The 23248-nt window shown below is 40.4% G+C and overlaps 2 protein-coding genes across 5 annotated transcripts in view; one reads left to right on the top strand and one right to left on the bottom strand.

Moving 5' to 3' along the window:
- The first annotated feature begins 423 nt into the window (after nucleotides 1-423).
- Nucleotides 424-17659, top strand: faxdc2 (fatty acid hydroxylase domain containing 2). Of its 2 annotated transcripts, XM_080435255.1 has the most exons (9): nucleotides 424-540; nucleotides 3586-3623; nucleotides 4684-4781; nucleotides 6634-6737; nucleotides 9829-9950; nucleotides 13217-13422; nucleotides 15163-15268; nucleotides 15710-15876; nucleotides 16330-17659. In XM_080435255.1, the coding sequence occupies exons 1-9, from the start codon at nucleotides 516-518 to the stop codon at nucleotides 16484-16486; spliced, it is 1023 nt and encodes a 340-aa protein (XP_080291381.1). In that variant the 5' UTR covers nucleotides 424-515; the 3' UTR covers nucleotides 16487-17659. The 2 variants fall into 2 exon arrangements, with proteins under 2 accessions (XP_080291381.1, XP_080291380.1); XM_080435254.1 differs by lacking the exons at nucleotides 424-540; nucleotides 3586-3623 and adding an exon at nucleotides 4335-4441.
- A 529-nt stretch (nucleotides 17660-18188) lies between these two features.
- The window catches only part of larp1 (La ribonucleoprotein 1, translational regulator), a 62296-nt gene continuing 57236 nt past the window's right edge, over nucleotides 18189-23248 (bottom strand). For 2 of the 3 annotated variants that reach the window (XM_080435608.1, XM_080435609.1), the window contains one exon: nucleotides 18189-22402. In XM_080435608.1, the coding sequence (XP_080291734.1) occupies nucleotides 22190-22402 (213 nt within the window). In that variant the 3' untranslated portion in view covers nucleotides 18189-22189. The remainder of the gene's footprint in view (nucleotides 22403-23248) is intronic. The other variant, XM_080435607.1, reaches the window with a different exon arrangement.

The following is a 23248-nucleotide window of genomic DNA, read 5'->3' as shown; positions in this document are numbered from 1 at the left end:
TTTAATAAATAATATTTTTTTGGTCCTTTGTCATAGATGCTTACTAGATGTTTAGATTGTACTGCCATCTATTTTTGTCTTGCTTCCAGGACAACCTAAGTGAAAAGTGTCTCATTACCCTGTTCTCCCCTATATAACAAAAAGAAAACCGTGGAGAGGTCACTGAGCTGCTTCCACGCTGTTTTTCAACTTTCACCTGAATACATGTGGTGTCTTACAAAACCCACTCTGACACTTAGTACACTCTGACACATAGGGTGCGTTCGGAAATACAGCACTGAGCGCACTGGCCAATACAAACTAATAGGCGAGTGCGCTCCGGTGTGCAATATCCGAACGCACCCTTAGTACCCTTAGAAAAAAACATATAACACGGCACGCTACAGAAGTGGTCAGCTGGTCACTTCTCCACCAATCACAAGTCGCCCTGCGCTGATGTCAACACTGTACATGCTTTTAGATCCATTCACAGTAAAACAATAACAGCAGATCTGAGATCTACCGACTGACACACAATGACGGTCGACACCGGCGATCACAGTGAGTTCATTAATTTATTTACCCTGATCCTATATGTTGACCGTTATTTGCATGTAATGTTGATGGAGGCTGTCTGTCGTGAGGCTTTGCAGCAGCTATTATCACACCGATTGTTACACTGTTACAGACATGAAGTCTGTGTTATTGAAGACAAAGAACATCATATGTAGGACAGATAGATAGTCTAATCTCAATCTGTGCTGTGGCTTTAACCTGGGGTAAACCCGATCTATACTTTGTATTACGGTTTGTCTTTTTTTCGCTCGCCGAAAATAGCCGCGTTACGTAATATTGCTGGTCGTGAGCTTGCTATTTTGAATAAATAAATCAAAATAATAATAATTAAGCATAAGCCTCGGATATATAATTGTCCGTCATCTCTTATTATTGTTTATTATTTTATTTATCTTAAACATGTTAAAATAATCTGAAAAGGTCCATTTCGTCGTCACCGTATAAATGAGCGTAACCTGCCTCTCGAGCATAAATAATTTGGGGAAATACTGCAAAGTGGGAAACAGATTATACCGGGATTATAGCCTGTTATGGTTGATGTGGTATTTAGTCATATTTGTGTCTTGTCGACCTCGCTTGCTCCCAGTGAAATCTATAGTCTACCAGTGGTTCTCAACCAGTGGTTCGGGACCCCCAGAGGGGTGACGGGGGTCACATGATTTTGGGGGGAGTTGGGGGTCCCCAGATGAGTAAAGTGACTTTTAAGACCTTTTTAATACCGAAAAAAACAAAACATAATAATGACCAAATTGTCAACAAATAAAAAAAGGTGCAAAACAAATTAAAATAGCCGATCTGCAAGCTCACGATCTACAAGCTCACAACGCCAATGTGAGCTTGCAGATCAGCTATTTTCACAATATTTATCTGTGGAACCGTGTCAAACTGAACGTAATGCCTCAACTCCTGCAATTCCAAGTGCTTGTCAGGGTGGGGGGTCCCCAGTTCAAATATGATTATTTTGGGGGGTCACGGCCTGAAAAGGTTGAGAACCACTGGATACCCTGTTCCATCACTCATACAACAATAAGCTAGTTCAAGTTCACACTGACAAACTTTATTATTGTTATTGTTTGACAGTGATATGTTGAGAACTAGGAACATTAGTTACTCGAATAGTATTGATTCTACAGTAACAGGATATTAAGCCTACCAGCAGCCTAATTGACTAAAATCCATTATGATTTGCAGGCAAAATTAGTATTTTAATTCTATTGCATCACTTGTTTTTGTTCATATGTATTTGGTCATATTACACAAATATAGGCTATGGATTATTTGCCATTTCTTTCTACATCTATATTTATGGTTTATTAATTTTTTGAGAGAACTGTGTAGGCTACTGATCACTATTCCCATTCAGATAGCTGTACATGTAGGCTGCTGTTGCAGAGTCTGCAATGCTGTATGGCCTAGGCTAGTAATAAACTCATTGAGGTTTGGTGAAGGGGTTACATTATTTAATTTCACTATATTTTCAGATATAAGAAATTCAACGGCCTTGCAGGTAACTGCTGTAAAAATCTACTGCTGTTCACCTGGACAAGCTCAACCAGAAGAGCCACATTTCCCCCCTCGGCCTCCGTCTAATTCAGGGTTTGGTAGCAGGGGAGAGATGACAGCAGGGTTTTGGACAAAAGTTCTCATTTATATTTGGTGTACCAAAGTAACATGACTAGAATACTGTAATACAAATAGTATACTGTCCAGGGACAGTGTTGAGAGCCCCCCCCCCCCCCCCAAATGCAAATATTAAAATAATTGTATCGCCCGATATTTCGAATCTGGGTCTCCCACGTGGGAAGGGACAATAAAGCCAATCTTAACCACTAGCCTAAAGGGGAATTCCCCCTTGGCCGGGGAGATATTAGACTTTTGGTCTTCAAGCAGAGGCTCTGAGCCACTCTGCCACATATATATAAACATAAATACATCAAATATATATATTTAGATATAGGTTAACACTCAAATAATGTGCGGGTCTACAGTATAAGTCCCCTCCTATAGCAGTCTGACTAACAGGACTACCGTCTGACTAACAGAGCTGATCTGACACGTCGTATTTTAAAGATTTGCAAATTAAAAATTGTACATTCTAATAATGGTCATGTAAATACTGTATGTTATACAAGTAAACATGTAAATGGTGTGACACAGAGAACACAGCACCAACCAATTTACAGTTCAGGCAATTAGCAGACACTCTTATCCCGAACAATTTACAAGTGCGAGATCGGAATAAGCAGAGTAAGCATGAACTCTAGTCAATGAACAAGGTAAATAGTCACATACTGTAAGTAGAGTGCAGAGACAACAATGTAGAGGATACCAGGTAATCCGTGAACCTATAGTATCTGTCTAAACAACATGCTAACTAAATAACCTTTTTACCATATGGTAAAGAGAAAACTAATCGAAGATCTGCATACTAGTAAACTAGCATCTATCAAACAAAGTTGACAAGAAAGGATACAAGGAGAGAGAAGTGCTAGCGGGTGAGGTGGAAAATTGGGAGTGATTCTGAAGTTCTGGCTGCAATGGGGAGTTTATTCTACATTTTGGGAGCCTGGAGGGAGAAGAGTCTAGGGCGTGTGGAGCGTTTTCCAGGGTGCTTTAGGGGACAGCATTCCTGTGTTATAGCTGATCTAAGTGAGCGGGACGGGTTGTAGGGTTGGACCATGTCTTGAAGGTATGGTGCCATGCCTTTGGTTGCCTTGTTTGCCAACACCCGTGTTTTGTGGTGCCCTTCGGTTCCCTCAAGCCATTGAAGGGAATGGGACAGGGGGGAGACCTGAACATTTTGGGAGGTAGAAGACCAGGCATAGTACACCACCCTAGGAACATACTAGGACGGTGGGAACATAGGGATGACCCAGTTGTTTTCAATACGAATTTACAGGGAACATTGTGCTCAACTAAAAATATGAAGAAAAACTTCAATCTGATTTTTATCAAAGGTGAAAATGTTTTCTTAAAACGAATAATAGCCTGTTAGAACAAAACTAATAGAAATTGTCTTTTTTTCCCCAGAAATGAATGGTGCAGTTCCCATCAGCAATGACAGACAGGTAAGATCACATACCTGCTCTTCACTCAAAAAAACCTTAATTAATAGGATTCAGTATTACGAAGCCACAAAGAATGTGGTAGTTGCTATGCAAGTAGCACCACCGAAACACAGGCATACAGAAAACAAGATCTCCATTTGACTGCTTTGTTGTGCCTCTGGATGTTGCATGATATATAGAGTATAGTTTATGTAATATAATATTACACAATAGATAGTAAAAAAAATAGGTAGTACTTGTCTGAGCTATCTTGCAAGCTTTGATATTTACAGCTTGTCAGACAAATAGCAATACAATAAAACGTCAACACATTTGCAATAACAGAGTAAGTAGATCTAGATTACAAAAAAGTACACAATAACACAATGAAATAGTATATAGTAGATATATGTTGGCTAACCTTACATTTCAAACAGATACAAAAACAACCATGACCCACTAACAGAAAGACCATTTAATTAGGCCCAATGGCTATTTAAAATGGGTTTGTTTGTATGGACTACTAGACCGAGTCCCTGCTAGCATGTTATTTGTTCCAGCCATATGTGTAAACATGGCAGGTATCTACCTGCCTTGCAGGTAACTGCTGTAAAAATCTACTGCTGTTCACCTGGACAAGCTCAACCAGAAGAGCCACATTTCCCCCCCCCCCAGGCTAGTTCTATGCTCTGTAGACAACTGAGAGAATGGTGAACGATGAATTATTCAAAGGAACGCTTGAAAGGTTTAGAAGAGTTTGGAGTGCATTGATCATGCAGAGTTCTCTGACAGAGAGGCAGATAGTTTGTTTAGTGGTCTCACGGGAGAAACGTGAGAAGGTGAGGGGTACTGCAGGAAGGGGGAGAGAATACAGAGATAGTGAATGTGTGTGCGTGTGCGTGTGCGCGTGCGCGCGTGTGTGTGTGTGTGTGTGTGTGTGTGTGTGTGTGTGTGTGTGTGTGTTGGTAATTTATTCAAATTAACTTTGGGACCATGATCCAGTGTGTTTTTCTATGTTACTGCATTGTGTGTCAAATGATCAGAGTTTCACAGACACATGTTGTGTTTCTCCCACCTCCAGGAGAGTCCAGGAGGACTGTGGGACTCTGTGAAGAGAGCTACCGTCGTCATTGGATCTGGACTCTTATTCCTGGCTGCATTTGGCAACTCACTGACATGGTAGTATTACCATTAACTTGTGATGAAGGGTTAACTATACGTACATCGACAGTGGGTGCTGGGATGAAAACAAACATAGTTTAAGGGTCAGTTGACATGATGAAGATCCACCGAGGATCGACACGTCGTCTGATGTTTTGTTTAAATAAATTAAAAAGTAGCTCTGTGTGCAGGTTATATCCTTAAAGTATTACCATTAATGTATAATTTACTTTGGAGGTCTGTCAGTTAATTTTGTCGAGCAACACAGAGTATTTAGTCCGTACTATGATGCCTTCTACAATATTACAATACAGTACACTATGCGTTAACTATTATATTCACTCAATCCAAGCATTAAAGTTGAACAATGGAACTATGGGACAACTGAATAAAACAGGTCCACCTACAAGTTGTGCGTCACGTGCACAGGCACGAGGATGCAACAACAAGCGCAGGCAGAGGGATGACGTAATATACTATAATAAGATAAGATAAACCTTTATCGATCTCCGGAGGGAAATTCAGCAGCAACTGAAGTAAGAATGAAACACAGAGGCGCAGATAAGAGAAAGTCAAGAATCAAACCAAGATGAATATTGATAAAAAATAAAGCTAAAGTCTAGCTAGAGTCTTTCACTGAGTATACTGTCTGAATGAGTATGGTCAGTCTATCAACAATAAATATATGAATGAATGTATGTAGCCTACAGACTGTCAACAATGAATGCATACAGTAAATGTATTATGTGTACAGTCCATCAACAGTGAATACGAAAATGAATACTGTATCGGTCTGTCAACAGACCTTCAACAGTGAATATCGGGAAGAAAATATGTACAATCTTTCAACAGTCTATCAGTGACAATCTAACAACAGTCTATGACTGAATGAATATAAGTACAGTCTCTCAACAGTTATCCTTAACAGGCATCTCACAAAGTTCTGCAATGTACAGCTTAGTAGTACATGTGCAAGTTTACAGGTCAGTAGGCACTGGCAGATCTTAACCACTTATATAACTTATATATTAACCCTATATGTTGTTGAGCGAGCTCCACCATGTGTCAATAATACTAGGCCCCCTACATGTTTCCCCTAAATCTCCCTAAATCTCTTTGCCGGTTGCAACACTTTGTGAGCTTGTAGATCAGCAATTTTCACATAATATGTGCCATTTTTGTGGAATGTTTGCCCAGAATAGGGACACTAGCGTTCATGTGGTTAAACTAAGTAAAATGGGGATCAATCCTGGTTGTGGAGCCTGGTGGCTACTGGCACATAGGACTGGTCGAGGTGTTTTGTGCTGTGCTGAGGGGGCTGAAGGTGCTGCTCTTCACTACATCATCATAGGGATGGTAGGGGTTCTCCAGGATAGAGTCCAGCTTCCTCCTTAATCCTCGCCTCTGCTAGATTGTTCAATTCAACTCCAGCTACGGAGCTAGCCTTCCTCACCAGCTTGTTCAGTTTGTTGGAACTCCTTGTGTTGATGCGAGGTAGTTTGTAATGCAGGCCACCAAGCCATGGTCCACCTGCAGCAGAACTTCTCAGCTAGCCAAACAGCAAGGCCCCCTCCGCCTTTCTTCTTACCGCCCTGTTCGTGAGCATGAAGCCATCTCTAGACGTACAGTAAGGACACACATTTGGGAACAGGGAGCTCATCTGAAACTTGTCAGTGAAAATGACTGGTTTCATAAAACAATGATTTGCTTGAAAGATATTGCTTAAAATCTGTCAAAGAGTGAAGGCATGTTAGTATTACTGGAACTTCTTAGTGGCCTTGTTACTCTTACAGAAAGTGTTAACATTTGCGCATCTGTGCAGAAACATACAATGCTGTATATTGAACTTGATCTCGGTTACTGATCCTAGGCATCTGCAGAGGTTCTGGGGAGCGTCAGGAGATTTCTGGCAGGACCAGTGGACCAAGATGTATCTGATGTATGAGGGACATGAAGCCTCCTTGTTTTTCTTGGGTAAGAAACAATGCAGTTTTTTTTGTATGTTTATATTAATATAACATGAGAAAATGCAAGCACTACTCTAGGTTCTTGTTAGCCTGGCATGGCCAGACTAACTACTGACTATATCACTGTGTAGATATTAGTCTGGAATCTCTGTCGAATCAGCATTTCCAAGGGGCGAAAAAAAAAAAAGCCTTTGGTGATAAACCCACCCCATATTTGCATACTGGGCCCTGATTGGTCCCATACTACGTCGGAGGGAGTGAAATCCAATCACAACTGAGCGGTGCCAGAGCAAATCTGCCGAGGGCAATCTTTTTTTTGTTGTTGCATTTTGTAATGGCAGATTCGTCTGGTTTCCAGGGTATAGGTTCTTGCAGTAGTTTCTGACCGGGTACATAAAGTCTGTACGTGCAATATCTGTTTTGCCCTAAATGCCCAAAATAGGGAAGCCAGGTTGAAAAAGAGTTGGAAAACAACATGGAAATAATGATGAAAATATGACATTTTGGTATTATATTCAGCCGTTTTTATATCGATGAATGAAAATTATTCTAAGGATTATGCAAAGTAATTGTGATTAGCTTAAATAATTGGTTCAATTGATCAGGCACTTATGTTATAATTGTGACAGGCCTAAGTTGGCCCAGGCAGCACACAGCACGTGTGGATTTTGACACAAAGCCTTCTTCAGCTTTCTTCAGTGTACGCTGAACAAAGCTTTGTGCCAAAAATAGTAGAGTAATCCCTCTGATAGTTTTGACAAACAAGGCTTTGTTTCGAGCCTGACGTTACATGAAAGAAACATGACAAAGCCAACAGAAAGAGGAAGTGGATTGATTACAGTTCATTACATCAGTGGAATAATTTATATTGGGTTAGGGTTGCATGGTGTATTATCTTTCAGTAATACTAAAATACTATCTAGGACATTTTGTAATACATTTTCGAAAATTGCTTCTTCCTTTATGCTGTGTGGCCATGATATTCTATGTCAAGGACTGGCATGTTGTACGGTAAATTTGATTATAGTTAGGAGTCGAGAAAATGTGATCGATTTAGGACATTTTTAAGCACAGGACAAACAGAGAAGGGAGAAACAGAGAAGGGAAATGTAAGATTGAGATAGAATAAAGGGTGCGTCAGGAGATTTCTGGCAGTGGACCTAGCCATGGTTCACATGACGCTTGTATACAAGCGTCATGGTGCCGAGTCCCCCTGGTCTAAAGTTGTGTTCGATTTTTTCACATTGCCATCTCTCACATAAACATAAACGTTCAGATTTCAAATATAAAGTGCTTACCACCGAGCCACGGATGTTACAAGGCGATGCGGACCGCGATGAGTACCCGTATCTCCCGTATTGTTCAATAAAAAGCATTTTAATCCCATCGCCGGCCATTTTCTCCAAATTGTCTCCGATACTTTCAACCATGCGACACTAATGGTTGGGAGGTGTATTGCACTCTGATACATTACAAAAGAAAAAAAAAGAAAAAAAGAAAATGGCCGGCGATGGGATTAAAATGCTTTTTATTGAACAATACGGGAGATACGGGTACTCATCGCGGTCCGCATCGCCTTGTAACATCCGTGGCTCGGTGGTAAGCACTTTATATTTGAAATCTGAACGTTTATGTTTATGTGAGAGATGGCAATGTGAAAAAATCGAACACAACTTTAGACCAGGGGGACTCGGCACCATGACTGTCATGGTATGACAGTCATGTTTCAGGGCTAGCAGTGGACCAAGCTCTACTTGTGGTAGGAGGGACATGGCATATGGCACCTCCTTGTTTTAATTGGGTAAGAAGCAATACCGTTTTCTATTAGTTTTTGTAGAGTAAAAACTTGTTTGCACTCCAAACCTCTCAAAAAAGAGGAATGTGTTTCATTGTCTTGTCCTCCATCAATATATTTGCTGACAATGATTCGGTCTTGTTTCAAGAACAAGAAGCTTCTCTCTGTGTGGAGATGCACATCAAAAAACTGTATGCAACGACAACACAGGTCTCCAGCTGGAATAGAACTACTATTTTAACTACTTAAACTACTTAAATGTTTTTATTTTTTAAAGCTGATCTAAAATACAGCTGGCCCACTGCATTCTTTGTGTTGTCGGTCCTATGGAATAATAATAATAATAATTTAGTCCACACTTCTTTGGAGTATTTTTTGTCACTGTACATTTCGCACATACGTGAAATTTGGAGAAAGTGAGCACTATAAATACAGCAGTATTACTCAGGGACACTTAACTCATATAGTGCCAATGACGTCTTTTGACTCTTTATATACCGGTATATATATTTTTTTATCTCAAAGGAACTAGGAGAAAACAATTTTCAAAAAGTGAATGCTCCATCCACTTCAATGTTAAAATGTAAACGGAGAAAAGAATTTCTCCGTTTGATCCATAATGCCTGTGGCATATGGATCAACAAGCTTGAAATAAGCCTGGCAGTGAATGTACATCGGCTATTTTATGAAAAATCTTGAAAGTGTGTTTGAAAAATCTTCTCTTCTGGGGGTCCCTGGCACGAAACATTTTCAGATGGCGGGTCTGCGGCCAATATATATCATTTTGGGGGTCCTTCACACAAAAAAGTTTGAGAAATACTGATTTAAAAGGCATTTGTAGAATCGGCCTCAGGTCTTAAAGGGGTAGTTCACCCCCAAAATAACTTTTTTTCTATTGATTACTGACCATCTGGAGCCTTGAATTCATAGATATTTTTTTGTTTTTGTCACATTCCTAAGCCAATAATTTGATTATAATAAATGTGTCCCCATTGATTCCGGTAGGAGACACAAATGCATTTGTGTCTCCTACCGGAATCAATGGGGCTAAATTTATTATAATCAAATAATAAAGGAAGGAATGCGACAAAAACAAAAAAATATCCATGAATTCAAGGCTCCATGAGGTGAGTAATCAATAGAAAAATTATTTGGGGGGTGAACTACCCCTTTAATGGGTCAATGTATCCCCAACGCACCCCCAGTAGCCATGTATGCAGCATAAAGGGACAAAATATTGCTTTTGGTACCTCCAGTATTGTTGAGTATTGGATGACACATGGTACACCATTTGTGTTTGTAGGGACGATGTTGGTTCCCTTTCTGGCTTTCTGGATAACAAACGGTCTGCTTCTATTGGTGGACTTCACTGGCAAGCCGTCCTTCATCACGCGCTACCGCATCCAGGTGGACAAAAACACCCCGGTAAGCTACAGTCCCATATAATTAGACATAACAATTGCAACCGTTCCTTTTATTGATTACTTACTGGGAATGGGTATATTTGTGATTGGTTGGGTACTGACAAACAGCTTTTTAACTGATGAAGCTCTGAGGACCCAAACACCCTTCTTCTCTCCAATAAATATTTAGCGCGTCTATACTTATAAGAAGTATAGACAGTTTGGAGTGTCCTTGTTTGTTCTGCATGCATTCAGGTCTCTCCTATACTACTGTCTCTGGGACTAATGTCCCTGTTTCTTTTTATAGGTATTCCAAAGAACATCGTTTAAAAAACAATTATTAGGGCTTGGCATGAGAGAACAGAGTAGACTACAGCAGGCATGAACTTATTTCCACTGCATGAAGAGAACAACACTCAGCTGCTTGATATGTGTATGGGTATAACTGAAAAGTCGCTATCACCACACAGAAATAAGGAGGTACAGGGGAGAGCAGATGCAACATCTTGTCATAACAAAAGTCTCTGTGCGTGTGTAAGGCTGATTTATCCTGTGTGCATCAATTAGCTTGATGGACAACAGGTGTGTTGTCACACCCAGCTCAGAGTCAAATTAGTTTGACTCAGGCTAGGTGTGACTGCTTAAATCAGCCATCACCCACCATACAAATGCTTCATGCAAAACAACAAAGAGCGTTAATGCAAACAGTCCCACATTGCAAACACTTTGTAAATAGACACTCTAGTCAGTCAAGTACATTTGAGAAAGAAAGAAAGAAAGAAAAGAAGAGGTGAAAAAGTGTAACATCATATGTTACACTTTTATTATTTTTCTGTGCATTTTCTGTGCATGGTTTACTTTTAGGGTCATTCTGTGTAGTCATTCACACATTCATAAAGGGTCATTCTGTGTAGTCATTCACACATTCATAATGTCATACTGAATATCACACATTGAGCCTAGAAAAACCTGCCTTTTGAAAGCCTCCTTCCATCCGCCCTGCTGATACAGAATGTCCAAGAGATCAAAACTCCTTTATTGTTAGACCAACACGTTTCACTTTCATCAGGGTCATCATGGTACATTTGTACCATGATGTACCATGATGACCAGGGTCATGGTACAGTACATTTGTACATTGACCCTGGTTATCAGTATAATAACCAGGGTCATGGTCATTTTATTATTTACAGAGTACTTCGTATCAGATTGAAATCTGTAAGCAGGAATGTTGATCAATAAATATAACAATTATGTAACACAGTATAATACACATATACTATACTGTACATCATATCATTAGAGATTCAGACATTGATGTGTATAGTGTTGTTTTGATTAGCTACAATTAACCAAAAATATACAAAAATACAGTATGTATATTATTATATTACGTTAGTAGTAGTATTATAACTTATATTATGTTAGACCTTCGATAAGCAGTTGAAGATGGATGGATATAATCTCTAAAGGCTTTTTATCCTGCCTGTACTTGGATAATCCAACAACTAATTATACATGTTCTCTCAATCTTTCTTTGTCACTAATGTGTGTTTGGAGCTGTAGCAATAATGATTACAGTTACAATACAGATTACTGTTATCCTGGTACTGGACATGTCATATTGCAAATTACAGTTCCAAGTTGTACTGATATCTCTGGCTGGTTGTAACTGTTAGCTGTGTTTGCTGTTGGTTTCATATAATCAGCGAGAAAGGAGATAACATTATGGCCCCTGAAATACTTCAGAAGAATAAGTCTTATCAGTCAGGGACATCATAGTGTATACAGTAGTTTGAATCTCTATAAGAAGTCAACTAATGAGATTACATAGTTCAGTATTTTGAGATTTTATATAGTTTTATATTTGAATGTAATTCTTTTAACCTATGTTTCTGTCCTATGGCGATCACAGGCACATACTGTAAAGACAGTCAGTCTGACTCTGGCATGCACGCAAGCACGTGCGCACTAGGGCATTCACAACTAATGATTTTTACTAGTCGACTCATTTGACCAAGTAGTAGTCGACTAGTCGACTAGTCGAAATTTACATTAAAAAAAAAAAGTACAAAAGGGGGGGGCATTGTTTTAATGCCATCCTACTACTATATTACTATTATTATTATCCTCCTGCCCTTATTTTTATGGCGTTTTAAGGGAAGCGCTTCTGGCATAGCAGCACAGCACCACAGCAGCGTCTCCAAGGATCCCCATTGCCCAATAATAGGCTTCTATAGGGCATACTTTTGACCCGCTTTTGATAAAAAACAAAGTCAGGAGGATAATAATAATAGTAAGATGGGCCATTACTATGGCATTGAAACAAATTACAAGAAAGAAAAAAAACTCGACTAGTCGACTAGTTGGTGACAGCCCTAGTGCGCACACACGCACACGTACGCACACACACACACACACACACGCACAGGGTGATTGCACAGATACACTCATAGAGACAGAGACACACGTACACATGAAAAATATTGTTCACAAGACCTCCTTGTGTGCACCAGTTACTGTAGGTCCAAGGTTCGACTGAGATGAGTCAGGGTAATGGGATGTTAAGTGTTGTTTGCACATAATCTAACCCTCTTTATCTGATACAGAACATCTTCAGTGTTTACTGTATCTGGGTGGCTTGTGTGTAAAAAAAACAAAACAAGAGTCAAATTAAGTTCGAGGAGCTTTGTTTTGTTTATGGTGTCTTTCTGTCTGTATATCTCTTAATTCTCAGTCAATATTTAACCACCAATAGATGTAAAAATAGTTGGAATGTACTGATTGTGAAATTCTGGTCTGATACCGTTGTTTAACCCATTAAGACCTGAGGCCGATTCTACAAATGCCTTCTAAATCAGCAGTTCTCACACTTTCAAGATTTTTCTAAAATGTTAAAAAATAACAGATCTGCAAGCTCGCAGCGTGGCATGAAGTGACATGCTGTGAGCTTGTATATCTGCTATTTTGAACATTTTCTTGAAAACATTTGAATAATTTACATTTTTTTAAACACAAATCTTTTCTTCTGGGGGTCACTGGCACAAAACATTTTCAGATGGGCGGGTCCGTGGCCAAATACATTCCATAAGGTCCTTGGCACGAAAACATTTGAGAACTACTGATTTAGAAAGCATTTGTAGAACCGGCCTCAGGTCTCAATGGGTTAAAATACAAATTCTGCCGGTAGTCGTTACCAACGTTTTTACTGATCCCTCCCCCTCACACACACACTTGTGTTTCCCCTCCAATCTCCCATCATTTCCTTCCATTCCCTGCTCTTTCCAGGTGGACCCGGTGAAGTTCCGCCACGCGCTGAAGACAGTCGTTTTCAACCAGTTTGTGATCTCAGGGCCCATGGTGGTGGGTATCTACTTCCTCATGACCTGGAGGGGGAAGCCCTGTGGTCCAGAGCTGCCCACCTTCCACCAGGCCCTGATTGAGATGGCCATCTTTGCCCTTGTGGAGGAGATCTTGTTCTACTACTCACACAGGTAGGACGAAGGGAAATAGTCATTTGTTCGAGTATTACTAATTCTGCTTTGTTCCATCTAAGCAACATAGCAAGGATTTGTCCTTTTCTGTCATTGGCAGATTACTGTACCTTTTCTCTGACCTACCCTTGAAAACTGCTATGGGTCTTTATTTGGTTCAAAATGCAGAGGCCAGAGTCCTAACCAGAAAATAAGTTTGATCATATAGGACTAAGAGTATCTTTGCACTGCTTACACACCAGAGCTGATCGTAAAGTTCTCCTGCTCACTTATAAACAGTGTTGCATTGGTGATTTTATCTTTGGTGGGACGCTATTTTAAAGACGTAACTTGCACGTTGCTTAACACCTACACTGCAGGATTTAGCAGGTCACATAATGGACCATTGATATGCATCCAGGCTCATTCCTATGATAATTCACGCTGGTGACACTCGGCAAAACTTTGTAAACTTTGTTGAGGTGTGAACTTAAGGGTTGTTTTGATCAATGCATGTGCGTGCGCGTGCTATTGAAAGATCTTTGGGCGGACGCCGTGGTACTGCGTGCAATGAGCAATGCAACACTGCTTATAAAGCCTTAAAAGGATTGACAGCTGAACTTTTGAACCATGCACACTGGTATGTCCTCTATGCTCTCAAGGTACAGGTTATCTGACTGCCTCTAGATTGATTAAATTTTGTCCACCATACTCCCTTCCGTTGGAACGTTCTTGTCAGTTCTCATCATCTCCAGTTGACATCTTAACAGTTAAGATGTCAGTTAAGACCGGGGTGTACTAGAAATAAACTGAACTTGAACATATTTGGATGGATGCCAGGTTGGATGTGTTATTTTGTGTGCTTGTTTTCTTAGCACTAGAATCACATGGCCATTTACTCTGTTGTCTAAAGTTCATGGTGTTTACTCCAACCATGATTGAATTGTGTAATGCACTCTGGATTACTGTCTGTTTAATGCTTGGATTGTAACTGAATCAGTGGGCTGGTAAGGAACAGGTCTGGAAGTCTGAAAGTTGCAGAAAGTTTTAAAACAAAAAGCAGAATAAAATAAACAAAATGTATTTGGTGCTTACTGGTCCAACGGTTTGCAAGATCAGCTACGGACACACACACACACACACACACACACACACACACACACACACACACACACACACACACACACACACACACACACACACACACAGAACCACAGCGTAAAAAACGAAGAAAAATAAACTGTTGCCTAGATATCTCTGTGTAAATGCCATTGCAAGCTGTCTACAGGTTTGCTTGCTAGTTTGACGTCACTTCTGACTGGCTTATCTGACTACAGACTCTCTTATGAAACATTACACCAGAGTGGTTTAACGTGATCATACTAAAATGGCACTTTCCAAACACTAGTCTAGTCTTTTGGTTGGAAAGTGTAATTTATGCCTTATAGTTATAAAACTGTGATTTATTTTTATTTTGACACAAACCCAAGTGTTCCTATTCTGGGCATGTCGTAATAGGCGAGCATTCGGCGAATAGCCATTCTACAAGCTCACAACGCACCACAAATGATCTTGTATCGAATGATCTTGGATCGTTGTGAGCCTGTAGATTTTTGGCAAAGAGATGAAAAAGGGGGGGGGGAACAACTATAGACCTCCTGGTGGGGTATTTCTTTTCTGGAACTGACATAATTGTTCTAGAGATATTTTCAGATTGAGTGGGGATGGAACTGACCAGCCTGTTTGTTCCTCCACTGTCAGGTTGTTCCATCATCCTGCCCTCTACAAGCACTTCCACAAGCAGCACCATGAGTGGACCGCCCCTATCGGCATGGTCTCCATCTACGCACATCCCCTGGAGCATGTGGTACGTCACGCCATCATGGTTTTAATTCAACTCCATCTCTCAATCTTCCATTTCAGTTCCATTTGCTCTCTCCATAACCTATTACACAATTTCTCTTAGGACATGAATACCACAATGTATCTAATTCACAGTGCAATTACCCAATCATTCAATTGCACCTTTAATATTTTATGATTGATGTTAATTTTGGCACATGATTAAGAATGCACCATCCCCAAACCCTGGGTTGGATACATCATGATGCGTCAACCCATCATGCCAATATGAATAGTCAGTGCATTTCTGTATTAATTTTAGAGCATGTACTGAAACAGAAAAACACCACACCTAATATTCCAGATAAGTACTGCTACTCCGCTTACACAACCGTTTAAAATAACTGGTGCTTCTGTTTGAGGAAGAAAACTTATGTTTTAATTTAATCTCTGTTGATTCTGCCAGATGTCTAACATGCTGCCAGCAATAGCCGGACCTCTGATCGTAGGGTCCCACTTGACCACCACCAGCCTCTGGTACGCTCTGGCCTTCATCAGTACCTCCATCTCCCACTGCGGGTACCACCTGCCCCTCCTGCCCTCTCCTGAGTTCCATGACTTCCACCACCTCAAGTGAGTCTACCAGTCATTCACTGAAACAAATGTTAATTGCATGTTGGCTTCATTCAGCAGTGTGTGGAAGGGGGAATGTGGGAGTGAGAGAGTTGGTGAAGTGATATTGTATAAACGGATGGGGCATGCATTTGTAACGTGCATCGTTCCCGACTTGCATCATTTCAGAGTACGCCTGTGACCGTTTATAACTGTGGTAGCGGCAGTTCTCTGGCTACATGTACGGGATGGGGCATGCATAGTTCCTGATTTACAGAGTAAATTTACTCAGAGTAGGCCGGTGCCCGTAGTAACAACTAACGAAACCCTAACGTCCCTATATGTGAACATCCTGAAAAAACAGCATATCTACAAGTTCACAACGCATTGCAACGCGAGGTGCATATTTTGGGTATACGAATGTGAAACACATTTTTTAATACTAACCAGAGTTGTTTCACTTCCTGGTTTCAGGTTCAACCAGTGTTTCGGGGTCCTCGGGGTGTTGGACAGACTCCACGGCACCGATGCCAAGTTCAGGCAGACCAAGCAGTACGAGCGACACGTGCTGCTCACCAGCCTCACACCTCTGATGGAGAGCATCCCAGATGCACCCAAGAAGTTACAGTGATGAGCCACAGCCTTTAACCTCTGTTCCCGGTTTCCCCTTGGTTCTCGGCTCCTGGATTGGGATCAGCTGATTTTGAAAGAAGTGCTAATCACAGTAAAATAGCTAATAGTATGTATTTAATTCTTATCTTTGAAATGGGAAACAAAATGGAAAACAGCTGTTTAGGATGGTAGTGAAGCCAACGTGAAACCCATGCCTGTCAGTGACTGGAGTTGGTTGTACAACTCGCTGCCTGTCTGAGAGATCAAAGACAGTAGAGAATCCATTAGATATACAATCTAATGTTTTGCACTTCAAGGAGACATCATCACATCAATAACCGGTATCCGGAATCAGATTCCCCGGATGTAGTCTTTTTTTTAAAAGAACATCCTCTTTACATAGTAGTCACATTCATCATCTTCTCGTTTAATTACGCATAACCACTTAAACCTCATATATTCAGTTGACCGGGGTCCCTCAGGGCTCTAGACATGGTCCACTGCTTTTTTCCCTCTACATCAAATTTCTTTGCAGAAAATAGCCAATCTACAATGCATGGCAACACAATGCGTTGTAAGCTTGTACATCTGCAATTTCCACGGAAAGTTCACCCCAGAATAGGGACGCTAGCGTTTAAGTGGTTCAAGAGGCCGTGGACTTGATTGAATTTCTAATTGCTATACAGGACACTTAATTGGAATTGGTGTTCTGCACATTTTTTTTTCTTTCTTTCCATTTCATCTTTATGATAATGAGAATGTATTGCAATAGCACTTTGTAGCCATCATTCCGTCCCTATTGTCCACTGTATTCAGTCCCTTAGGGACAGCAGGGGACAAGGACACATCTCAGTAAACCGCTGTTTTTAATTCATTCATGGAGAAGACCACTGCACTTCTATCTCATTCTCTGGCTCTTAGACAACAAATGTTATTTCCTTGAATGATATATAATAGAGGCCTTGGTAATGTGGACGATTGATTTTGTATGAAGAATTAAATGAAAATGTTTTGAATACATGTTGTATGATAAAACCTCTCACTACTCACCCTATCACCCTGCTGTGATTTAATTATGTGTTTCACAATCTTAGATGGCCTCTTGATGGGGACTTTTATCATTTCCAACACCCCTGGATTGAGATTCAGGGGTCAGGTAGATTTTTAGAAATAAAAAGAAACTTTAAGAAAACGTGCTTTGTACTTATTTATCTTCCCAAAATTGTATGTGTCTCTCAAAGAAAAGAAAAAAACATGTGACACACCACTCAGAGTGAATTGTATGGCTTGAAAAAGTCTAAATAATATTGACTTAGAACTTATAACCTATTATACTAAGTCTATACGTCTGTGGGGCACCCTGAGTATGAGTGCACACCATATACAGTAAATAAGGCTGAAGTCCTCAGCTGACCCTGGTTCAAATCTGATCAGAGGCTCTTTGGTGCATGCCATCCCCTCTCTGTCTCTCTGTTCACCGTCCTATCTGATTAAAGCATACAATGTGAAAAAACAAGCAAGTATGGTCATATGTCCATTTACACCTGCTATTAACTTTCAACCTAACTTGCCTATTTTGTCAATGTTAAAAAAATTGCGACAAGAGTCGATGGGAGTGGGAGCTTGTAAATAGTAAATGGACTACATTTATATAGCCTTTCTCCTGTGTTTCACAATGCATTTCACATTCACCCTTTCACACACTAATGGCAGAGTGACTTTTGCCGTATGTTCACCCATCATGACATGCCAAGAATATTGACACAAGGATGGGTTCATGTGGTTAACTTGATCGTATAATGGTTCAATTCCATGTTCAATACAAGGTGTAAAACGAGTGAATGGCAGATTCCCTATAGAAATGTGAATGTAGGAATATTGAGTGTATCGACATGGAAAAGATTCACAACCACCAGAAACTATTACATCAGCTGGTTTCATCACGTAGAATGGTCCATCTAGATTCTCTGTAATTGAAATGTTTACACATAACTGATAATTCCACTGCCTTTGTCTTGCTGGCATATAAATAACCACTCAACAACAGCATGTATTTGAGGTTTTTTTGTCCGTTTTATGTTTTTTTTTTCTTTATTAAGGAAAAGCATAATTACTACAAATTACAAATAACACTAATAGCGAATCACATCAGCCTACAAAGCAGATATTATGAGTATTAAATGTTATAATACAAGATCTCATTCAAGTATTTTACATTTTTCCATTTTATATATTTTTTTTGTTCTGTTTTTCCTCTTTTTAATCTTTTTTTTCCTCGTGACAAGCCTAGGATATTGTAATGGTAATGAACTATTAACATGTTTTAATGGTTCATATACAGCTATTTCTTATTTATATGGCTTTATGGAATTTTGTCCTTTTCTTTTTTCAGTCTCCAGACATCAAGTTTGGCCATAATCCTCTGGGTCAAAACGCCAAACCCGAGATGGTTTCCGTCTCTGTCAGTCTCTCTCTCCTCATCACCCGTGTTCCATCTCTCCAGCATTCGGCCATCAAGCCAAGTCCATTTTTAAACCGCCCGGCACCGTAAACTCAGCCCCCTCCCCCACCCCCTGTTCAGTTCATAAAGGGGGGCCCGGGTTGTCCAGCAAAGACTCTGCCCTTTGCTTAAAGAGAAGACAGATAACACCCCGGAAAAAAAAATCCTCCTTCCACCTGCCGTTCTCCATCCAAATGTAGGGGACGTTGGGGGGTGGGGGTGTGAGAGTGCACGGAGCTGATAATCACATTATGGGGAGGGAAGTGCATGAGCCTAGACAAGAGCACCTCCCAGTGGCCACCTGCGAGTTCTGCAGCCAAACACCAGTTCGCCAATCAAAGCACAGTGGGCATGACGGGACATGTGGAGTTTTTTCCTTTTTTTTGTTTAACCTCCATACACGCATTCTTTTGTGTATTTTAATTCTCAAATAAAATTATTCTTAGGGGGGGAAAGTGATTCATCAATTATAAGTCTCTGGAATCAACCCGAAGCTCCCTGGAGTTAAGCCAAACAGAGACAAGACAAGAAAAGAAAAGCTAAAAAATAAAGTTAATTCTGGGTATCTCTTATAGATTCTTTTTGTTTTCCCCAACAATGACATCTTAATAAAATAAAAAAACTAAAACAAACAACATGAACATGACAATTGGACATCCTAACACAAGGGAACAACCAGCTGATTGCCATTTTGCTGGAAATTGATTTTAACTGCCAAATAAAAAAAAATTATGCAAAAGGATCAATATCCATTAATCATAAGGGGCTGGCAGGTCACAGGGTTCCTTTTTTAACTTTCAAAATTCCATACCTTTTTAGATTTCAGTGAAATCTTTGTTTAATTTATGTGTATCGACACTCCATTTCCAACTTTTTGTGCGCTTCAAATGCTATCGTTTGCCTACTTTCCTAGACTTTTCTGACTTGCATGAAAATTAAGCCCGATTTATACATAGTTACGCGCCAGTGTCATGTGCGCCACATTGTGAGTTTGTCGATCTGCCATTTTCAGCGCGTTTGTGGATCAGTTCATTTAAGCAAGCCACACCATTGTACTACAAAGTATAAATTATGCTAAAGCGGCGGTTGGAATTGACATTCGGTTACCATCTCAGTGACACCATGCAATCTGTAAAAAAAATCTAACAATTTCATTTAGATTCCAACGGGAATTTCTGTTATCTTCTGTTTAGCTAATGCAGATTTTGTTTTTCTTAGGATGAATGCCTGTTAATTTCAATTTTCCCTTTTGTTTTTCTTCTTTTGTACTATGTTCCCATTCCTGAAAGTCCATGGATGTTTCCACAAAAGCATACATTGACAGACACCGAGACAAACCCATCTCCATAGCATAGAAACACAGCAAATTGAAATTAAAAAGCATTAAAAGATAATTATACGAGACATAAAAAAAAAAAAAGGTTAAGAGTACGTACACATGTAAGGCGAATATATAATCTGTTCTATAAACAAGTTGCGGGGAGTTTGTAATAATTTCTCTTCATCTGTCAAATTCACATTTACATTAGTGGAGAAAAAAAATTAAAAAGAAAGAAAATCACTCGTCTATTTGATATCATCATCAGTACTTGTGTTCGGATAAGGATTAAATTATCCTTGCTAGGTTATTAGAGTTTATTTGACTCAACGGTTCACCGACTGGAACTCGGCCCGACTGAACAGAACAAAGTGTATAGCCATCCCAGTCTTATGTTTAGTTGTCCGTTGGTCCTCAAACGGAACAGTTTCCACTCTCTGTGGCAACATACAGAGTTGTGTGTGAGTATGTGGGTTTCCTATTCAGCTTGATGATGTGCGTTGTGTGTGTGTGTGTGTGTTGTTATGTAAATAGGAGAGGTGGCGAGTGTTTCAAGGCCAAAGCTAGGCTGCGCTGCCAACCTTGGGCCTGGTTGAGCAGAACCTCGGCGGAGGTTAAAAAGCCAAAAAGCCCAAGTTCACCGAACATCTCTCCCAGAGCACCTAACAAACATGTCAGCCCCTCCTCTGATAAAACCTTGGTTTCTTCAAGTAATCCGGATTGGTTGATTCCAGTCCTGGTGCCGCGATGGTGGTCAGTTGATGGATGGATGTCCCAACGGATGGATGGATGGATGGATGCAAACTGTCCATAGGGGAGCGTTATAAAGGAGATCAGCGAGGAGGGAGGTCCGAGGAAGAGTGCGAGGGACGCCGTCCCCGTCCCATCCTTTCCTCCCACTGAAGTGTTTTTTTTTTAAGCACGAGAAGCCACAACTTTCAAACACGAAGATGTAGATGTTTGACAGGGTTTGTAACAGACCATACGACACTTGGAAGACTTGGAAAGATATAGGCGACAGAGGGTGGAAAATAGATTTTTGGCAGACAGGGCACAACCTAGTGGCCTCTGCTGGAAGTGGCGTTTGTGATGGCGTGTGATCTGCAAATGTCAATGCTGTACAATCGAGCTTAAGGTGGCGGGCACAACTAAGCAGTAAAACCATTAAAATAAGGCAACTTTCAATGATCCTCAATGTTCATACCGATAGATTAAAGTCTTAACTTTCTTTTTTTATGGTATTCTCTTTTTTTTCTTCTCTCCCTCTCTCATTTGGTTTTTGAAATATTTTCAGCATTTTTTTTCTCTTCATTTTCTTTTTATGTCCAGCCCCAAGAAGAAAAATCAAACGGTCAATTTTTTTCCCAAAAGTACTCACTTCCAAATCATCACTCCCGCCAAGGAAATAACAACCATAAATCTTGAGATCTGAGCGAGGGAATCGCATGCCTTTGAGCCAGGAGAGTAGTGTCAATCTAAAAGAACATGGGGTCCAGTGACACGAAAGGAGGGTCCGCAAGCAGTCAGTCGCTGTCCTGACAACACCAACAACAAAAACAAGACTTCTCCCATGGCAAACAACCAGTGAAGAATGTGTCATGGTTTGCAAAATAAAATAAAAATAAAACATGTCCATCCATTTCTTCAACTTTCGTCTCATCAAGACATATAAGGTCTTTTTTTTTATTCCCCCTCCAAAAACCAAAATGGAAGAATAGTATTACTTTTGCTTCCTTTTTCCTAAATCACAAGTTGTAATAAAGGGGGGGGGGGGGGAGGGTTTTCTGATGCTTGCACAAAGGGCTGGACCCCCCTCCCCCCTCCTGTGGCGCAGAAAGAGTGAGCGACTAGATGGCGTAGTTGTAGGGTTGATCTGTGCGGCCGATGGGGGGCGTTTGCGGGGGTTACTTCAGAGCCTTGGGATCCAATGGGGAGGCCGGGGCCTTGTGGCTGGTGTTTTTGGCATCGTCCCTGGCAGCCTGGGCAGTGAGGGGGGCAGGGCTGGGGCCCGAGGAGCTGGCTTGGCTGTGGGGCCGGCTGGAGGGCAGAGAGGGGTGACGGCGGCGACCGTCGCCGCTCGACGAGTGCCTTCTGCGGCCTCCTTCCTCCATGGGGGCCTAGAACCCAAAGGTGACAGTCATTATCCATTAAGACCTGAGACTGATTCTAAACAATGTCTTGGTGTAAATCCTAACAGTTCTCTTATAAATATATATTGCTGTATCAGTAGTGCTCAAAAACCTTTCATGTCAAGGACCCACAAAATTATATGTATTTGGCCACGGACGCCCATCTCAAAATATTTTGTCTCAGGGACCCCTCAGAAGCAAAGATGTAAGTAAAAAATGTGTATATTCAAAGATTTGCAAATATTTTCATGATAAAAAAAAAAAGGCAGATCTACAGCTCATAGCCCGGCACGAAATTACGCGCTCTGAGCTTGTATATCTGCTATTTTTGAATAACCAAAGTATAAAATATGGTTAAAATCTAAAATGACACAGATGCTTTCCCGGTTTAAATGGGTTAAGCATGGATGAAAGTGAAATAAAATCTCACGACTGAAACTGTTGACCAAATCCTAATGTGCGATTTATGAAACAGTGTGAAAGGAAACCCCCACCCACTAGCGCCGTTTCCTAAACAATTAACACAATATGTATTGTAAAATTATGATGTTTTAGACAGCAATATTGTTCCTGCTGTTCTACGTACTGCCAACCAGGTGAATAAATCAAAGATTGAGGCTTTAACTTTTGCTTTTATATTAAATATCTGAGACTAATAAGATTTTATGGAAGATGCTTCTTAACTCATCGAGTGCCAATGACGTGTTTGACGTGTTTTACCGCAATGGCACAACGTGCCAATGACGTGTTTTTGAAAAATTCAAAAAATATATATATAATTAATAACCGAAAATAGCTCATCTACAAGCTTGTAGATTGGCTATTTTCGCTGAG

Source organism: Gymnoscopelus braueri (genome assembly GCF_963280865.1).
Source record: "Gymnoscopelus braueri genome assembly, chromosome: 8".
NCBI lineage: Eukaryota > Metazoa > Chordata > Actinopteri > Myctophiformes > Myctophidae > Gymnoscopelus > Gymnoscopelus braueri.
The sequence above is the reverse complement of the archived record's forward strand: the minus strand, read 5'-3'. Positions and strand labels throughout refer to the sequence as shown.